Genomic DNA, 16,914 nt, shown 5'->3' on the forward strand with positions numbered 1-16,914 from the left:
ATTAGTTTCCTCTGCAGTTCATTGGGTTTGTATATTTTGATTGAAAACACAATCCCAGCATTTCAATTCAATGCACACGTATTCACCCTCCTAAAATACAGTTCCGAAATATTCAGTTGTTAAAATACCATCGTCATTATTCGTCAGGGAATATTTCAACACTTTATTTTTCAGTCTCACAAATTCAGGCTGCAAAAATGTGGGTCTTAAAATCCGGGTCTTAACATCGGGGTCTCACAGGAAGAGCAATGGATTGCCGATACTATTGTAACACGTTACTCTGGGCCGCCCCCTAGTGGTGGGATTGTGCTGACAAGCCACAGGAGAAGAAGAACCTAGCGGACTGGTATAAAGTTGGCTTGATGCTGGACGGTCGGTATTCGCAGATACGCGCAAATTAAGGGACCGTCTCTAAAGTTACATACGACATCGGTATACATGTTTCTAACTTCAATAGCATTTGAAGGGGATGACTTACAGTCACAAAACCAACTGTAAAGTGTTCATCTAGGTGTCAGCTATAACACACACTTTTTTTTTTAATCAAAAATCTAAAAGGTGTGCGTCATACCCGACAGCTACAGGAAGACTTTCCAGTTGGTTTTGTGACTGTAAGTCATTCTCTTCAACTGCTATTGAGCTTTAACCTATGGTATATTTTGTGTATATGTCCATACGGTATAAAACATCAACAACAAATATTTAGATATGATTTGACAGTTTATTTAAATAATATCAAAAATAGATAAGGTGTGTGTTATAGCTGACACCTAGTTGAACACTTTACAGTTGGTTTTGCGACTGTAAGTCATTCCCTTCAAATGCTATTGAAGTTAGAAACATGTATACCGATGTCGTATGTAACTTTAGAGACGGTCCCTTAATTTGCGCGTATCTGAGTATACCGAACATCAAGCCAACTTTATACCAGTCCGCTAGGTTCTTCTTCTCTTGTGGCTTGTCAGCACAATCCCACCACTAGGGGGCGGCCCAGAGTAACGTGTTACAGTAGTATCGGCAATCCATTGATCTTCCTGTGAGACCCGAATGTCAAGACCTGAATTTTTGAGGTTGAAAAATAATGTGTTGAAATATTCCCTGACGAATAATGACGATGGTATTTTAAGAACTGAATATTTCGGAAGTGTATTTTAGGAAGGTGAATACGTGTGCATTGAATTTTAAATGCTGGAACTTTGTTTTCAATTAAAATATACAAACCCGATGAATTGCAGAGGAAACTAATTCAAGCGTTGTTATTACTGTGTGTTTGTTTTTGGGTTTTTTTTTTTCAGTTTGTGTCAAATTGCCGGCCATAAAAATTCAAGTATTGTTACTGCGATAAGTTTTTATTCGATGTATGTAATTCAACATGCCATTTTGCCTTGAGAACATTTGGCACAATTACACTTCCATAATATTTCTGCAATTAACCGGAACCCAAAGAAAGAACGATCTCCAATTATTCATTTCAAATAGTTGTGTGTGCAAATTCTCAGTGTAAATAAACATCACAAATTCCCCCCTTTTTACATTCCAAATGAATTTCAATTGATTGATATTACGATAGTAACGATATTAATACTCGGTGAAAAAAAAAATGTATAGTCGCATTAGCTAGCAGTACTGGGATAATGCCCGGATGAGAAGGCGATATCTGATTGGTTCATGCTTCCCCGTTGCTTCACAGGCTATAAAACCGGAAGTGTACTACAAAATTATGTTTTTTCAATCACATTACTTTAAAAAATACTTAAGAATTTGATTTATCAAAATGCATTAGTACATCATTCAAGGACATTCATCCGAAAACGTGTCCTAATGTCATTCAAAAAGACTTCCGGTATTGTTGATGACGCAATCAGGATGTAGGCGTTACTGTTTAGATTAGCCGGCGAGCTAGCTTACCTGGAGCATTACAGCAGATGCAACTTTTGGGATTTTTCGAGAATGGTTTTTGCCCTTAATTATATTTTAGCCTTGTTGCATTCACAGTGTTTTTAACAGTGTAGCGGTGTGTGTTTCTGTGTGAGAGTGAGAGAGGATGGAGGACGACCTGGTGTGCGAGTACGACTCGACCTGGGACACCGAGAGCGACGGAGACGATTTTGGGACAGAGAACACGACACGGCGCGCGTGTCCGGACAAAAACAAAAAAGCAAAGGCCGGCTTTGTATGTACTGCTTTCGTTTAAATTATTTTTTTTATTTTTTGCGCTTGCATTTGTGTTAACAAGCTGGCGCACCGTTGTTGTGCATTCTTCCCACCTGTATTCCGAGACGTCCCGCCTTCTGCGCTGCGATTGGCTAGTGCATCCTGACGTTGTGCTCTGATTGGTCCGCGCCCGATCTCTTGGTGGAGGCGGGACATTTTAAGCCAATCATAGAGCAAGAATCGGGATGTGTCGGAAAACGATTGGGGATTTAAAAAAAAAAAAGCATTTATTTTCCTAGCTAACCGCGGTGAAAAGTTATTAGCCTGCATATTTTTTTAAAATGAAAAATCGCGAAAATAAGGCGGATTGATTTATATATTATAATTTGATTTCCTTTCTAATATTTTTTTGTGTAAAAAGAACAGCATATTATTAAGTGACGTCAGTAATGCAGACTGTCGCAGTTACAGCATGCGTTATTAAAGATGCAGCGATACAATGGATTCATTTTTCGATACGGTATCGATATCGGAGATTAAAATATCGCTCGATACAGCTTGTACGTGTTTACATTACTCACATTCACGGCATAATAATAATAATCAAGTTCATAGATTTGCATATGGACAGTAGGGACATGTCCCTACCAATATTTTGGGAGGGCAGAATTTTAGAATTTAAAATCTTTTAGTCTTTGATCTGTTGCTTTGTATAATTTGTATTTAAATGTAAATACAGATCTTAATGTAAATAGCTGTTATATTTTAATAAACCATTTGGTTGTCAACATTAAACAGTCCTTTTTTTTTTCCGGGTTGTCCCTACCAATATTGAGACTGAACCTACGCCCTTGATAATAATATACATCATCGGCTCGAATTGTATTGTAAATTCTGTCCAGTGTCAGTCCAGTTTTTCAGTCTAATACAGCCGCTGGTTTTTAGATCGGATTTATGCATGAGAAATGACGTGCTTCTATGTTATGTAAAAAAAAAAAATTGTGACTGTCATTCATTCATTCATTCAGCTTTATCCTGGTCAGGGTCATGGTGGATCGGTAGCCTATCCCGGGAAGGCTGAGCGTGAGGCAGGAATACACCCTGGGACTCCCATGTGTACACACACTTTCCTACGCACCTCGGAAGGCCTGCCGCCTTAACTAAACGATATATCGTCCCGGAAATAATTGCGATAAACAATATTATTGTTATTTTAGACCATGAACTTTTTTAATTCTTGAGAATATGCAGACATTGGAGTACAATATTGTGAATTCTTTACGGTTTAGTTGTTCATTGTGCGTGGTTTAGTGCGTTGCTATGGAAACAGCGTATTCGCAGCGTGGCTTACCCGTTCTGCCTAGCGCCTTCCCGAGCTCGGGATCGAACCAGGAACCCTGGAGCAATGGGACGGGAACGCTACCCGCTGTACTCGGCTAAAAAGTGGTGGTTAGCACAATGTAGTAAAGGATGGTGTGCTAGTTAAGTGCGTTAGTTCTATGTAAGTGTTGATGTGAGTGAACAGGGTTTGCAGTAATCAGGTCTGGTCGTGTCTAATCCGGCTGAACTACATTATCAATGCAGTTTCGTAGATTTGGGGAATTAGTAACTACAGGGGCAAATACATTTTCACACAGGACCAGTTGGTATTGGAGAACTTTTTTGCTTCGGTTAATATCGTTACCATTTATTATCTGTATCGTGTGTTTACTCAGGTCGCCTTTGAGTTTGTTTAAATTTCTGAAACGGTTTCGTACTAGATGTACACAGAAACACAAGAAATCAGAATGGGGGCAAATACTTTTTCACAGCACTGTAATTTGATATGTGACACACTAGATCATGTCCCTTCCCCCGTGTTGCATTTGGAAGGAGCCTGCGGGGTATTTTTGGAGAGTGTGACCCAAAATCTGTCTGATTTGGAAGGCTGTATAACCACAGCTGGCTTCTTGGCCAGATTCTGAATTGGAAAATTTCAGCAGTGAGTTCATTAATGTAGTGATGATAAAGGGTGAGGAAATAATCATAATATATGAAATATATATATATATATATATATATATATACACACACACACACACACACTACCAGTCAAAAGTTTAGACACATTCATTCTCTATTTTTATTTTCCCACATTTTAGGATAATAATAAAGTCATTAAGACTCTGGAGTAACAGAAATGGAATTCTGGGAATTGTGTTGTGATAAAAAAAAAATTTTAAAATCCTAAATAAATCAAAATAATTTAATATTTTAGCATCTTCAGAGTAGACGCCCTTTTTGCTAGAATTTCCAGAAATGTATTCCGTAGATGAAGGAGTTCACACCGACGCCGGACTCTTATCGGCTGCTTTTCGGAATATTTCGCTCCGAGTCGTCCGTTTAAAAAAATTTTTTTTATTTTTTTGTAAATAAAATGTTCGTTTTCTAACGAAAGAAACGAACACGTCGGCACGATTATATTTCCGTCTACGACACCGATTTCACACGTTTAATCACACCTTCAGATCAAAAGCTTTTTAAGATCGTGAGAAACATTTCAGTCGAGTGTCCACAAACTTTTGACCGGGCGTGTGTGTGTGTGTATATCTCAACACGTCACTATGTAACCCGGTAATCCTACGAGTACAGCGTGAATACAGCGGCTCATTCTAACCTCATTAAGTAGTTTCTTTGTTCTATTTAAATGTTAGAAGTTCATTTCCTTTTCTCCTTCCCCCCCACAGTGGTCCAGTTCCTCCTCGAGAAATCTCCGGGCAGCCAAAGACATGCAGAACTACAGACACTGCTATCCAGTGAGTACTGAAGGGTTCTTCAGTTGACCCCTGGGGAAACCCTAAAGGTTTTATGACGTTAAGATCCCTGATTGGTCAGAAGGTGGTGATTAGTTTTCTATAACCGCAGCTCTGACTGTAGCGCAGGTTTATATTAATGCGCTCGTTCTAATACGTTATCGTTTCTATAGCAACAGCTCGTCCGTAGGGACTCGTACTGCAGACGCGCCGCACGATCCGAGACTGAGTCTTATTCTTATTTTGGCCAATTTTTCAGATCAAATCCTGGAAGGAGTCTCGAGTGTCAGCGCTTTATTCAGAAATGTTACGCTTTGCAGTTTCTTCTTTCTAACACGCTGACGCGCTCTTAACTTTCAGAGACGGAGAGAGAGAGGAGCGAAGAGTGAGAGAGGAGAGGAGAGAGAGACAAGGGAAAAGAGAGAGAAGAGAGTGAGAGAGGAGAGAGAGAAGAGCGAGAGAGGAGGGAAGAGAGAGAAGAGAAGTGAGAGAGAGAGGAGCGAAGAGTGAGATAGAAGAGAGAGAAGAGGAGAGTGAGAGAGAAGAGGAAGACGGAAGGGAAAAGAGAGAGGAGCGAAGAGGTGAGAGAGAGAAGAGGAAGACAAGGGAAAAGAGAGTGAGAGAGAGAAGAGGGAAGAGAGAGAAGAGAAGTGAGAGAGGAGCGAAGAGTGAGAGAGAAAGAAGAGGAAGACAGAAGGGAAAAGAGAGAGAAGAGAGTGAGAGAGAAGAGGGAAGAGAGAGAAGAGCGAGAGAGGAGGGAAGAGAGAGAAGAGAGAGAGGAGCGAAGAGTGAGAGAGAAGAGGAGACAGAGAGAAGAGGAAGACAGAAGAGAAAAGAGAGAGGAGCGAAGAGTGAGAGAGGAGAGAGAGAGAGAGAAGAGGAAGACAGAAGAGAAAAGAGAGAGGAGCGAAGAGTGAGAGAGGAGAGAGAGAGAGAGAAGAGGAAGACAGAAGGGAAAAGAGAGAGAAGAGAGTGAGAGAGGAGAGAGAGAAGAGAGGGAAGAGAGATAGAGAGGAGGGAAGTGAGAGAGAGAGAGGAGGGACGAGAGAGGAGCGAAGAGTGAGAGAGAAGAGAGAGAGAAGAGGAAGACAGAAGGGAAAAGAGAGAGGAGCGAAGAGTGAGAGAGAAGAGGAGAGAGAGAGAAGAGGAAGACAGAAGGGAAAAGAGAGAGGAGGGACGAGAGAGGAGCGAAGAGTGAGAGAGAAGAGAGGAGGGACGAGAGAGGAGAGAAGAGAGAGAGAAGAGGAAGACAGAAGGGAAAAGAGAGAGGAGCGAAGAGTGAGAGAGAAGAGGAGAGAGAGAGAAGAGGAAGACAGAAGGGAAAAGAGAGAAGAGGAAGACAGAAGGGAAAAGAGAGAGGAGCGAAGAGTGAGAGAGAGAGGAGGGACGAGAGAGGAGCGAAGAGTGAGAGAGAAGAGAGAGAGAAGAGGAAGACAGAAGGGAAAAGAGAGAGGAGCGAAGAGTGAGAGAGAAGAGGAGAGAGAGAGAAGAGGGAGACAGAAGGGAAAAGAGAGAAGAGGAAGACAAGGGAAAAGAGAGAGGAGCGAAGAGAGAGAGAGAGAGAGAGGAGGGACGAGAGAGGAGCGAAGAGTGAGAGAGAAGAGAGAGAGAAGAGAGAGACAGAAGGGAAAAGAGAGAGGAGCGAAGAGTGAGAGAGAAGAGAGAGAGAAGAGGAAGACAGAAGGGAAAAGAGAGAGGAGTGAGAGAGAAGAGGAGAGAGAGAGAAGAGGAAGACAGAAGGGAAAAGAGAGAAGAGGAAGACAAGGGAAAAGAGAGAGGAGCGAAGAGAGAGAGAGAGAGAGAGGAGGGACGAGAGAGGAGCGAAGAGTGAGAGAGAAGAGAGAGAGAAGAGAGAGACAGAAGGGAAAAGAGAGAGGAGCGAAGAGTGAGAGAGAAGAGAGAGAGAAGAGGAAGACAGAAGGGAAAAGAGAGAGGAGTGAGAGAGAAGAGGAGAGAGAGAGAAGAGGAAGACAGAAGGGAAAAGAGAGAGGAGTGAGAGAGAAGAGGAGAGAGAGAGAAGAGGAAGACAGAAGGGAAAAGAGAGAGGAGCGAAGAGTGAGAGAGAGAGGAGGGATGAGAGAGGAGCGAAGAGTGAGAGAGAAGAGAGAGAGAGAGGAGGGACGAGAGAGGAGCGAAGAGTGAGAGAGAAGAGGAAGACAGAAGGGAAAAGAGAGAGGAGCGAAGAGTGAGAGAGAGAGGAGGGACGAGAGAGGAGCGAAGAGTGAGAGAGAAGAGAGAGAGAGAGGAGGGACGAGAGAGGAGCGAAGAGTGAGAGAGAAGAGAGAGAGAAGAGGAAGACAGAAGGGAAAAGAGAGAGGAGCGAAGAGTGAGAGAGAAGAGGAGAGAGAGAGAGAAGAGAAGTGAGAGAGAGAGGAGGGACGAGAGAAGAGCGAAGAGAGAGAGAGAGAGAAGAGGAAGACAGAAGGGAAAAGAGAGAGGAGCGAAGAGTGAGAGAGAAGAGGAGAGAGAGAGAGAAGAGGAAGACAGAAGGGAGAGGAGAGGGGAGCGAAGAGTGAGAGAGAGAGAAGAGGAAGACAGAAGAGAGAGGAGCGAAGAGTGAGAGAGAAGAGGAGAGAGAGAGAAGAGGAAGACAGAAGGGAAAAGAGAGAGGAGCGAAGAGTGAGAGAGAAGAGGAGAGAGAGAGAGAAGAGAAGTGAGAGAGAGAGGAGGGACGAGAGAAGAGCGAAGAGAGAGAGAGAGAGAAGAGGAAGACAGAAGGGAAAAGAGAGAGGAGCGAAGAGTGAGAGAGAAGAGGAGAGAGAGAGAGAAGAGGAAGACAGAAGGGAGAGGAGAGGGGAGCGAAGAGTGAGAGAGAGAGAAGAGGAAGACAGAAGAGAGAGGAGCGAAGAGTGAGAGAGAAGAGGAGAGAGAGAGAAGAGGAAGACAGAAGGGAAAAGAGAGAGGAGCGAAGAGTGAGAGAGAAGAGGAGAGAGAGAGAGAGAGAAGAGAAGTGAGAGAGAGAGAGAGGAGGGACGAGAGAAGAGCGAAGAGAGAGAGAGAGGGAAGAGGAAGACAGAAGGGAAAAGAGAGAGGAGCGAAGAGCGAGAGAGAAGAGGAGAGAGAGAGAGAAGAGGAAGACAGAAGGGAGAGGAGAGGGGAGCGAAGAGTGAGAGAGAGAGAAGAGGAAGACAGAAGAGAGAGGAGCGAAGAGTGAGAGAAGAGGAGAGAGAGAGAAGAGGAAGACAGAAGGGAAAAGAGAGAGGAGCGAAGAGTGAGAGAGAAGAGGAGAGAGAGAGAAGAGGAAGACAGAAGGGAAAAGAGAGAGGAGCGAAGAGTGAGAGAAGAGGGAGACAGAAGGGAAAAGAGAGAGTGAGAGAGGAGAGAGGGAAGAGAGAGAGAGAAGAGGGAAGCGCGAGAGGAGGGAAGAGAGAGAAGAGAGAGAGAGAAGGGAGGCTGGGGAGGGAACGACTGTGTATAGCAGCTGTAATGTAAGTGATAACAGGAACCAACATGTTTTACGGACCTTCAACAACATTAAGCGTAACTATAAAAGGATAAAAAAAAAGGTATGACGTGTTGTTCTTCAATAAATACAAAAAACCTGTAACGGTTGGCGAATTGCCGTGGTGTACGAGGAATAAAACATCTCCTGGTGGTGACGGTGACTCCGCTTCATCACACCGCGCCGTCGACCGTTTCATTATCGTCCTCTAACAGCACAACGCCGAGCGTGTTATTCCTCCCTTAACTATCCAGAGCGCTCCACGGTTACTCCATGTCATTAAAGCTTATCGACGGACTTAAGCGTAGCGATCCGATTATTCAGCGCACGTATACGGTTCATCCGATCTAATCGAATCCTTCGTAGTTCTTCGTCAACGCTACACAGCACAGAACAAACTGCACAGAAAAGCACGTCACGTACACGTCGTTCCCCAGACTCCTAGTGCCTGATCCATTATCTGATCGTGTTTCTCTCATCTTCCCTCAGAACCTCATCGATGAAGACTGTACAGAAGACAGGATGCCGAATTTAAAGTTCTATCTGAACGAAATAAAGTCGTCTCCTGACGGTGCGTGTCTCTTCTGCCTTGCTTTAATTCACATTAATCCATAAGGAATTTTAACGTGGAGCGCTTTATCACAGTCCCCCCCACCCCCTCTTCATCTTTGTGTTTCAGACGTGTCCATCGAGACGTTTCACAGCGAGTGGAAGTCGGACTATAAGAGACTTGAAAGAGTTCATTCGTACATTCAGTGGTGAGAACAGACTTTTATATTAACCGTGCTGGATTAACAAAACATCAAAAATATGTTTTATTGCCGGCGGTTTTCCGCTCATCTCTTCACCGCGCTAATCTTTTAAGGCAGCCAACCTCAAACGTTGTAGGACAAATACGCGTTAACTGCATCGGGTTGATTCAGGAAAACTGTAGATCTGTCATTTATCATTCTAACCTAATTATACACTCACACAAGTCTGTCTTGTAGGTTGTTTCCTCTGCGTGAGCCGGGGGTGAATTACCTGGCTACCGAGCTGACCAAGAAGGAAATCCAGGTGAGGATAAAGACGTGAAACTTTCACGCGACTCCACGGACAAGCGCTCGTCTCGTTTCCTCGGTTGAATGTGACGACCAGTACAGTAGCGCGTGGGAAATCCGCCACGTTGTTTGGATCCGGTTATTAGAACGTAAAGCTCCACTACGAAGTTGCTTTTTATCATTACCGAACGATCGACCGGGTTCGAATACCAGACGACGGATCAGAATTCCGGCTTTTGAATTCCTAATATTTACGTCTAGACGTGTTAGACAGCTTAGAACGTGCCACCGTTTGTTTGAACCCAACCCCGTTTTTCAAGTGATCAGAAATACCGGGACATGTGACTGACGGGTGTTCCTTGCTGCACAGGTGTGTCCTGTTTAATCGGTTGTCGAAAGAATTAATAGCTCTGAATGCCTACTCTTGGTTTGAGCTCTGGGTTTCACTTGTGAAGACTGCATTTGTTGTTTTATAAAAAAAAAAAAAATTAAAAAAAAAGGATAAACCAACATGAAGACCAGAGAGCCGACTGATGGAGAAAAGCAAGCCGTTTTGAAGCTCTATCAGAACCATTCAAACAATTTGGCATGTCCTGTAAAAAGAGGGAAACCACTATTGAACTAACAACCGGACGTGGAACGGGTCGGCCAGGGAAAACGACACCAGAAACGATGTGAGAGCCGTGAAGAAAAACCCAAAAACAACAGTCGGTGACATCACCAACAAGCTCCACAGGGCAGGGGTGACGGTATCTCAATCCACCGTTCGGAGAAGACTTCGAGAGCAGAAATATCGAGGCCGTACCACAAGATGCAAACCGCTCATCAGCAGGAAGAATCGGAAAGCCAGACTGGAATTCGCAAAGAAATACAGAGATGATCCACAAAAGTTCCGGAACCGAGATGAACCTCTACCAAAGTGATGGAAAGGTCAAAGTGTGGAGAAAGAAAGGATCTGCTCATGATCCAGAACATACAAGCTGATCTGTGGAACATGGTGGAGGTAGCGTCATGGCTTGGGCTTGCATGGCTGCTTCTGGAACATTCTCACTGATCTTTATCGATGATGAACTCATGATGGAGCAGCAGAATGAATTCAGAAGTCTACAGGAACATCCTGTCTGACAATTTACAGAGAAACACATCCGAATGAATCAGGACTGAATCAAACTTCATCATGCAGCGAGACAACGATCCAAAACACACTTCCGCCTCAACACAGGACTTCATCAGGGGGGAAAGTGGAAGGTCAATCACCTGACCTTAACCCAACTGAGCAGCGCTGAGGAGCAGTGTTCTAATGCTCTGTAGTCAGTGTGTGTGCGTGTGTGTATAAGTGTGTGTCTGATTTCTCTGCAGGCATTTCGAGACAGCGAAGAGGCAAAAAGGCGCCTGGTTGATTCCTACGAGCTCATGCTGGGTTTTTATGGCATCCAGCTGATGGACAGAGAAACTGGCGAGGTGAGACGCGCCGAGAACTGGAGGGAACGCTTCGCTAATCTGGAGCGGTGAGTCACATTGTGTGTGCAGTACACACACACACACCCACCCACACACGCACACAAACAGGAAGCTGTATTTATAGCTAACGAGTGAATTAGTGTTCACATCACTAAATATTTAGTGATTCAGATTTAGAAATGAAGAAACGTAACGTCCTGTAGTGGCGTGAGTTTCTCTTCGGAGTGTGTCACGGTGATGAATTTGTCCCGATTACTGTATGATCATTTTCATTACCGATCTCAAGGAGCTAGCAGTTCTTATGTAACACCCAGTAACGAAGCAGATACGAATCAGCAACACACATTAAACCAAGCCGCTTATAAATATTGGCACTTGTAAATCATCCTTGTGTCTGAGCATTTAAGACAAAGGAATAACTTATTTACAAAAAATTATTGTGTGTTTTTTTTTTTTTTTTTTTTTTTTTTTTGGGGTGTGGGGTACAGCATCCGAACATCCCGGTTCACCAAAAAACTCTATGCCTGTGAACCTTTAGATCTGCCCCTTTACCGAAGGAAAAAAAATCTGTTCACAATAAGCTTGAGTCAACAAATGTGTTTTCAGCCCGGACTTAAACACCGAGACTGTGTCTGAATCCCGAACACTAATTAGAAGGCTGTTCCATAACTGTGAGGCTCTATAAGAGAAAGCTCTCCCCCCTGCTGTAGCTTTCACTGTTCCAGGTACCAACAAATAGCCTGCACCTTTTGATTGTAGTAGGCGCGACTGATCATAAAAGACCATAAGTTCACTGAGGTACTGTGGCGCGAGAACATTAAGCGCTTTATAGGTCAATCGTAGTATTTTATAATCAGTGTGAGATTTCACTGGGAGCCAATGCAGTGTGGATAAGATCGGGGTGATGTGGTCGTATCTTCTGGTTCTAGTAAGGACTCTTGCAGCTGTATTCTGGACTAACTGGAGTTTGTTTATGCTCCTACTGGAACATCCAGACAGTAAGGCATTACAGTAATCTAGCCTAGAGGTGACGAAAGCATGGACTCATCATTCTGCATCATGTAGGGACAATATATTTCTTCTCTTAGAAATATTTCCTAGTAATATTATCTACGTGAGCATCAGATGATAGACTGGAGTCGATAATCACTCCAAGGTCTTTTACTGCTGCACGTGACGAAACGGAAAGTCCATCCAGAGTTACTGTGTGATCAGAAAACTTACTTCTAGCTACACGCGGTCCTAGTACAAGTACTTCTGTCTTGTCAGAAAAGTTAATAAGCATCCAACATCTTTACACATTCCTCAACTTTACTAACAGGCTTCCGCTGAAACATACAGCTGTGTATCATCCGCATAACAGTGGAAGATAATTCCATGTTTACGAATAATTTGACCCAGAGGTAGCGTATATAAAGAAAAAAGCAGTGGGCCTAAAACAGAACCTTGTGGAACACCAAATTTAACCTTAGTATGTGTGGAGAAGTCACCATTTATATCTACGAACTGATAACGATCGGTCAGATAAGACCTGAGCCAGGAGAAGACCGAGCAAGGAGACACAACCCTGATCCGAGTTCAGTAGTAGGTCATTTACTACTTTAACCAGCGCCGTCTCTGTGCTATGATGAGGTCTAAATCCTGACTGATGCATTTGATGAATGTTGTTCCTATGTAAGTACGAGCATAGCTGCTGTGCTACAACCTTTTCTAAGATCTTGGAGATAATGGGGAGATTTGATATTATCCTATAGCCGTATCAGGGGTTTGATAACTGCTAGTCTAAGTGATTTAGGTGCGTAGCCAGTGCTCAAGGAAGAACTGATTGTTTTTAGAAGGGGTTTGATTACTTCTGGAATAATCGGTTTGAAGAAACCTGTAGGTAGGGGATGATTTTGATGAAGAAATTTAATTAAATTAGTTTGGTCTCTCTAAGAAGAGTAAACCGTTCTAATCGTTGGTCTGGTGTGGTTATATTATTATCTACGGGGTTGGTTAGAAGACTGTCTGGTTTTAAATGAATAGTCTGAATTTCATATTTTGAACTTTGCCAGAGGGAAGAAGAAAAAAATCATGAAATCGTCGCTGCTGTGTAGTGATCGTGTGCACGTTTCTGTGGTGGATTGCTGTGGAATAAGAGGTATAACGTTTTTGCACCATGACACCATTCCGTCCTTAATTTAAAGACCCGAAGCGTTTTTTTTTTTTTATTCCTTACTAACCGATATATCGATCGAGCCCTAATCCGTAGTGCCTTTATGTGTGATCCGAATGTCAGCTGGAGTAATTTTGTGGATTTTGATGTGTTCTTTCAGGAACATGCACAACAACCTGCGGATCACGCGCATCCTGAAATGTCTGGGCGAGCTCGGCTTCGAGCGTTACCAAGCTCCGCTGGTGCACTTCTTCCTGGAGGAGACGCTGGTCAAGAAGAACCTGAGCAGCGTCAAGCGCAGCGTGCTCGACTATTTCTTGTTCGCCGTGCGCAACAAACACAAACGCCGCGAGCTGATCAGCTACGCCTTCCAGCACTTCGAGCCCAAAGACAAGTTCGTGTGGTGTCCGAGAAGAATCCAGAAACGCTTCAAGAAGAAAGCGGAGGCAAAGAGGCCGGACTCGCCGAGTAGAAACAAGAGAGACGAAGAGAAACGAGAGGAAGACGAGTCGACACGCCCCGAAGGTTCGTCGGTCGACCCAGAACCGAGAGATGACGGTTCTTCGGTGGATCCGTTACCCCTGGACAACGACGACCATAACGGAAATATGGACCACTCGGGTAGCGAAACGAGCACCGTTAAAAGCGACGAAGAAGAAACCCCGATGAAACCGGCCGAGGACGCGTCGTCTAAATCGGATCCGGACACGACCCAGGTCAAGGACGACGAAGAACCCAAGAACGTTTCGTCATCTCCGAAAGGAACGGGTTTGGGAAAGCAAGTCTCTGAAAGCCCCAAACACAGCTTGAAGTCCTCGCCGCGTACCGAACGTGCGGGAAAACTCGCCAGAACCAAGGAGAACATCGTTTTCGGAATTTCTGATCATTTTAAATCTCCAGCAGACACGAGTTCCACGAGCTCGCCGGAGAAACTCGTCCCTTTGGTCGCAAAAGACGTAGAGAAAACGAACGGCGTGGACGCGGGTGAGCTGATGGACGTCGAGCCCAGTGGCGGGGATTCTTTAAAAAAAAGTCTTTGAACGGATTAGCATGTAGACGGGGGACAATGACTTCGGAAGAACGAACACGCAAGACAGAATGTGATGAACTGGATATTAAAATCTGAAAATGTGAACTCTATTCTTCGCACAAGGGATAATTTAATCATGCTTCTCTTCGTCTGTTGAGCTAAAAGATGTAAATGTCGTTTTCAGAAAAGCAAGCCTACCTGTATATGGAGACGTTATATCTTGGCCTAACTGTTCCAATTCATTTTTTTTGCTTGTTTTTGTTAATAATTAAATTATTTGGATTTGGGAACACGGTTAAAGCAGAAGGAACGTGTGTGTAGAAGACGATCGCTGAACGTCAGCGGTTTCTAAGTAGCACTTTTCAACTTGGGCCTGAGATGAAGGAATCCGAACTGCAATATCTATTCTGATGATTTGAAGAAGAGAAGATTACGTATCGTGTGACCTTGATGACGACGCTTCAGAATGGATCCCGCGCACTGAACTCTGATTCTTGTGATTCTGCCAGTCGAAGGTTTTTTTGTTTGTTTGTTTTTTTTTTGTTTTTGTTTTTTAAAGTGCTGTATTTATTATTTTTTTTTTTATTTTACAGTTTAAGCCTCAGACAACGATATACATGCAACGTGGCACTTGAAAAAAAATATTAAACGGGTTTTCTGACAAAGATTTCAACCTTTTCTAATAATGCGAAGTGCAGATAGTTGAGATAAAAGGCTCGGAGACGGAGACGGTTCGTTGGAATCAGATATACAGTCGCCCGGCCACTTTATTATGAACGCCGTACTAGTACTGGGTAATGGTACTGGTTGCTCTTAGAATGTCTCTGCTGACTCAATGCCATGTTCATGGAAACAGCTTGAGACGACGTTTGTGGAAGTAGCCACTATAACATGGTTAAATGCGCTCAGCAATAATATTTACATAGCCCGGGGCACTCACACGGGGCTCGATTGGGGTTATGACGCCCAACGTGTACCAAGAAAACATTCCCTACACTATTACACCCCCCACCCCCCGCCCCCATCAGCCTGAACTGTTGGCATGAGGCAGGTTGGGTTCATGGATTCATGCAGTTGAAGCCAAATTATGACCCGAACATCTGCATGTTGCACCAGATCACACCGTTCCAGTTTCGGTGAATCCGAGCCCACGGTGGCGTCCGATCCCTGTTTTGGCCTGACGGGAGTTGGATCTGACGTCAACCGAACCTCGTGACCTCCTGGTTTTATGCATTGCTTTCCTGCCTCTTGATTTACCTGACTGGATCATTGATGAGCAAATGGAGCTTCCTAATAAAGTGGCTCGTGTGACCGTGTCGCCGTTCTAAGTGTTAACGATCGCGACGTTGAATGGTACTTGGATCGTTTCGTTAATTTTTGCAATTTCCCGTTCCTCTCAGAGTCTTATATCTTATCGTTTGTCAAAATCTCAGAAGCGCTTGAATTTTTTTTTTTTTTTGCCAAAAAATGTTCAAATATAGTCCTGAAAATGTTCGACTGGCGGTGAAACGCGATCGGGAAGATTTCTCTCATCTCGTTACGGACTGAGGACGCGGAGTACTCGGTGTTAAAGGACTTTGGGGAAACATCCCACTCTTGTGAATGCAGCCTGATGACCTGTTTTGGAATGTACTATTTCTATTTCATTTGTTTTTCTTTCTTTTTTTCAAATAGAATGAAAATAAAATTCAAAAGAATTCAACGTATGGTCTTGCAGTGTTTTCTGTGTCGGTATTTAAAAGAAGCTCGATCTCCCTTGTACTTTCAGGCTTTGTGGGATTTTTTGTTTTGTGTTTTTTTTTTTATTTTAAATAACTTGACATGGGGTTAAACGCACTCGGAGGAAACGAGGAGGCTTTTGCGTCGAGTATATACGGGTCCTTCCTACGCAAAAGTCTTTTTTATTTATTTTATTTTATGATATGATGTTACTGTAGTGCATGATGTAAGCAGCAGGGTATAAACGCTCCACCTCTCAAAAAACAAAACGAAACAAACCCCAAACTAATTCCAACGAACGACCGAACGTTTAAGAACCAGGAATACGAAATGGATAGTCTTTAATAAGTCGAATAAGAAATCCAGGATGGACGTTAACGGAAATATGATTTTGTTTTGTCGAAAGCTCTGTGGAAAGGAACCTGGTTTAGGCTGAAACATGAGCATTTCCAGCAGATGTGTGAAATACACAAGCGGTGATGTTTTAATTAAGGTTCGTTTCTCGATGCAGTTCAGACCGCCGGGAATCCTGTCGACGCGTGAATACACTCAAAAAGTGAACACACTTTTTGCAGAAAAATAAACGCCAACCTGTACGCGTTATGTTCTGGAATTTAATTAAATTTAAAAAAAATAATAATAAAAGTCCTAGCTAGTGCAGGCTAGCTAGGAACGACGTGACATTGTTCGTTTTAATAATGATTTCAAGGCAGGTTTCAATGACTTCATCGTCATTCCTTTCATCATGTAACATTAGGAACAAACTGTATATCTCCCCACCCCCCCAGCATCCCCACCCGCACCCCCACCCTTTCCCTACAGAAACTCTCCGACTCCTCGATGCGTAACTAAGATTAGATTTCTTTTCTTGACGTTTGAATCTAATCTTCCCTGCGCTTTGGAGACGGTAAATTCAGAGAAGTCCTTATGCAACTAGAGACGGCGTTTAAATTCCCCAGATCTCAATCCGATCTAGCGTCTGTGAGATGTTCTAGACAAACAAATCCGATCCATGGAGGTCCGACCTCACAATTTACAGGACTTAAAGGATCTGCTCCTAACGTCTCGGTGCCGGATCCCACAGCACACCTTCAGATGTTTGTTTTTTTTTTTAGAGTCCG

General features: G+C 43.6%; 1 protein-coding gene across 1 annotated transcript; it reads left to right on the forward strand.

Moving 5' to 3' along the window:
- Positions 1-1,887: 1,887 nt before the first annotated feature.
- On the forward strand, positions 1,888-15,776 carry ogfr (opioid growth factor receptor). The gene is made up of 7 exons (XM_053642766.1): positions 1,888-2,173; positions 4,881-4,949; positions 8,878-8,959; positions 9,068-9,146; positions 9,378-9,444; positions 10,788-10,936; positions 13,205-15,776. Exons 1-7 carry the CDS (start codon positions 2,045-2,047, stop codon positions 14,082-14,084), a joined length of 1,455 nt encoding a protein of 484 aa, XP_053498741.1. The 5' UTR covers positions 1,888-2,044; the 3' UTR covers positions 14,085-15,776.
- Positions 15,777-16,914: the final 1,138 nt, after the last annotated feature.

Source organism: Ictalurus furcatus, chromosome 15 (assembly GCF_023375685.1).
Source record: "Ictalurus furcatus strain D&B chromosome 15, Billie_1.0, whole genome shotgun sequence".
Taxonomy (NCBI): domain Eukaryota; kingdom Metazoa; phylum Chordata; class Actinopteri; order Siluriformes; family Ictaluridae; genus Ictalurus; species Ictalurus furcatus.

What these genes read in the sequence shown, in the direction of transcription:
- ogfr (XM_053642766.1), top strand. Translation starts at nt 2,045, where the DNA reads ATGGAGGACGACCTGGTGTGCGAGTACGACTCGACCTGGGACACCGAG. An exon ending in ACTACAGACACTGCTATCCA is followed by an intron (nt 4,950 to 8,877) that starts GTGAGTACTGAA and finishes ATCTTCCCTCAG; the next exon opens with AACCTCATCGATGAAGACTG. An exon ending in TGACCAAGAAGGAAATCCAG is followed by an intron (nt 9,445 to 10,787) that starts GTGAGGATAAAG and finishes ATTTCTCTGCAG; the next exon opens with GCATTTCGAGACAGCGAAGA.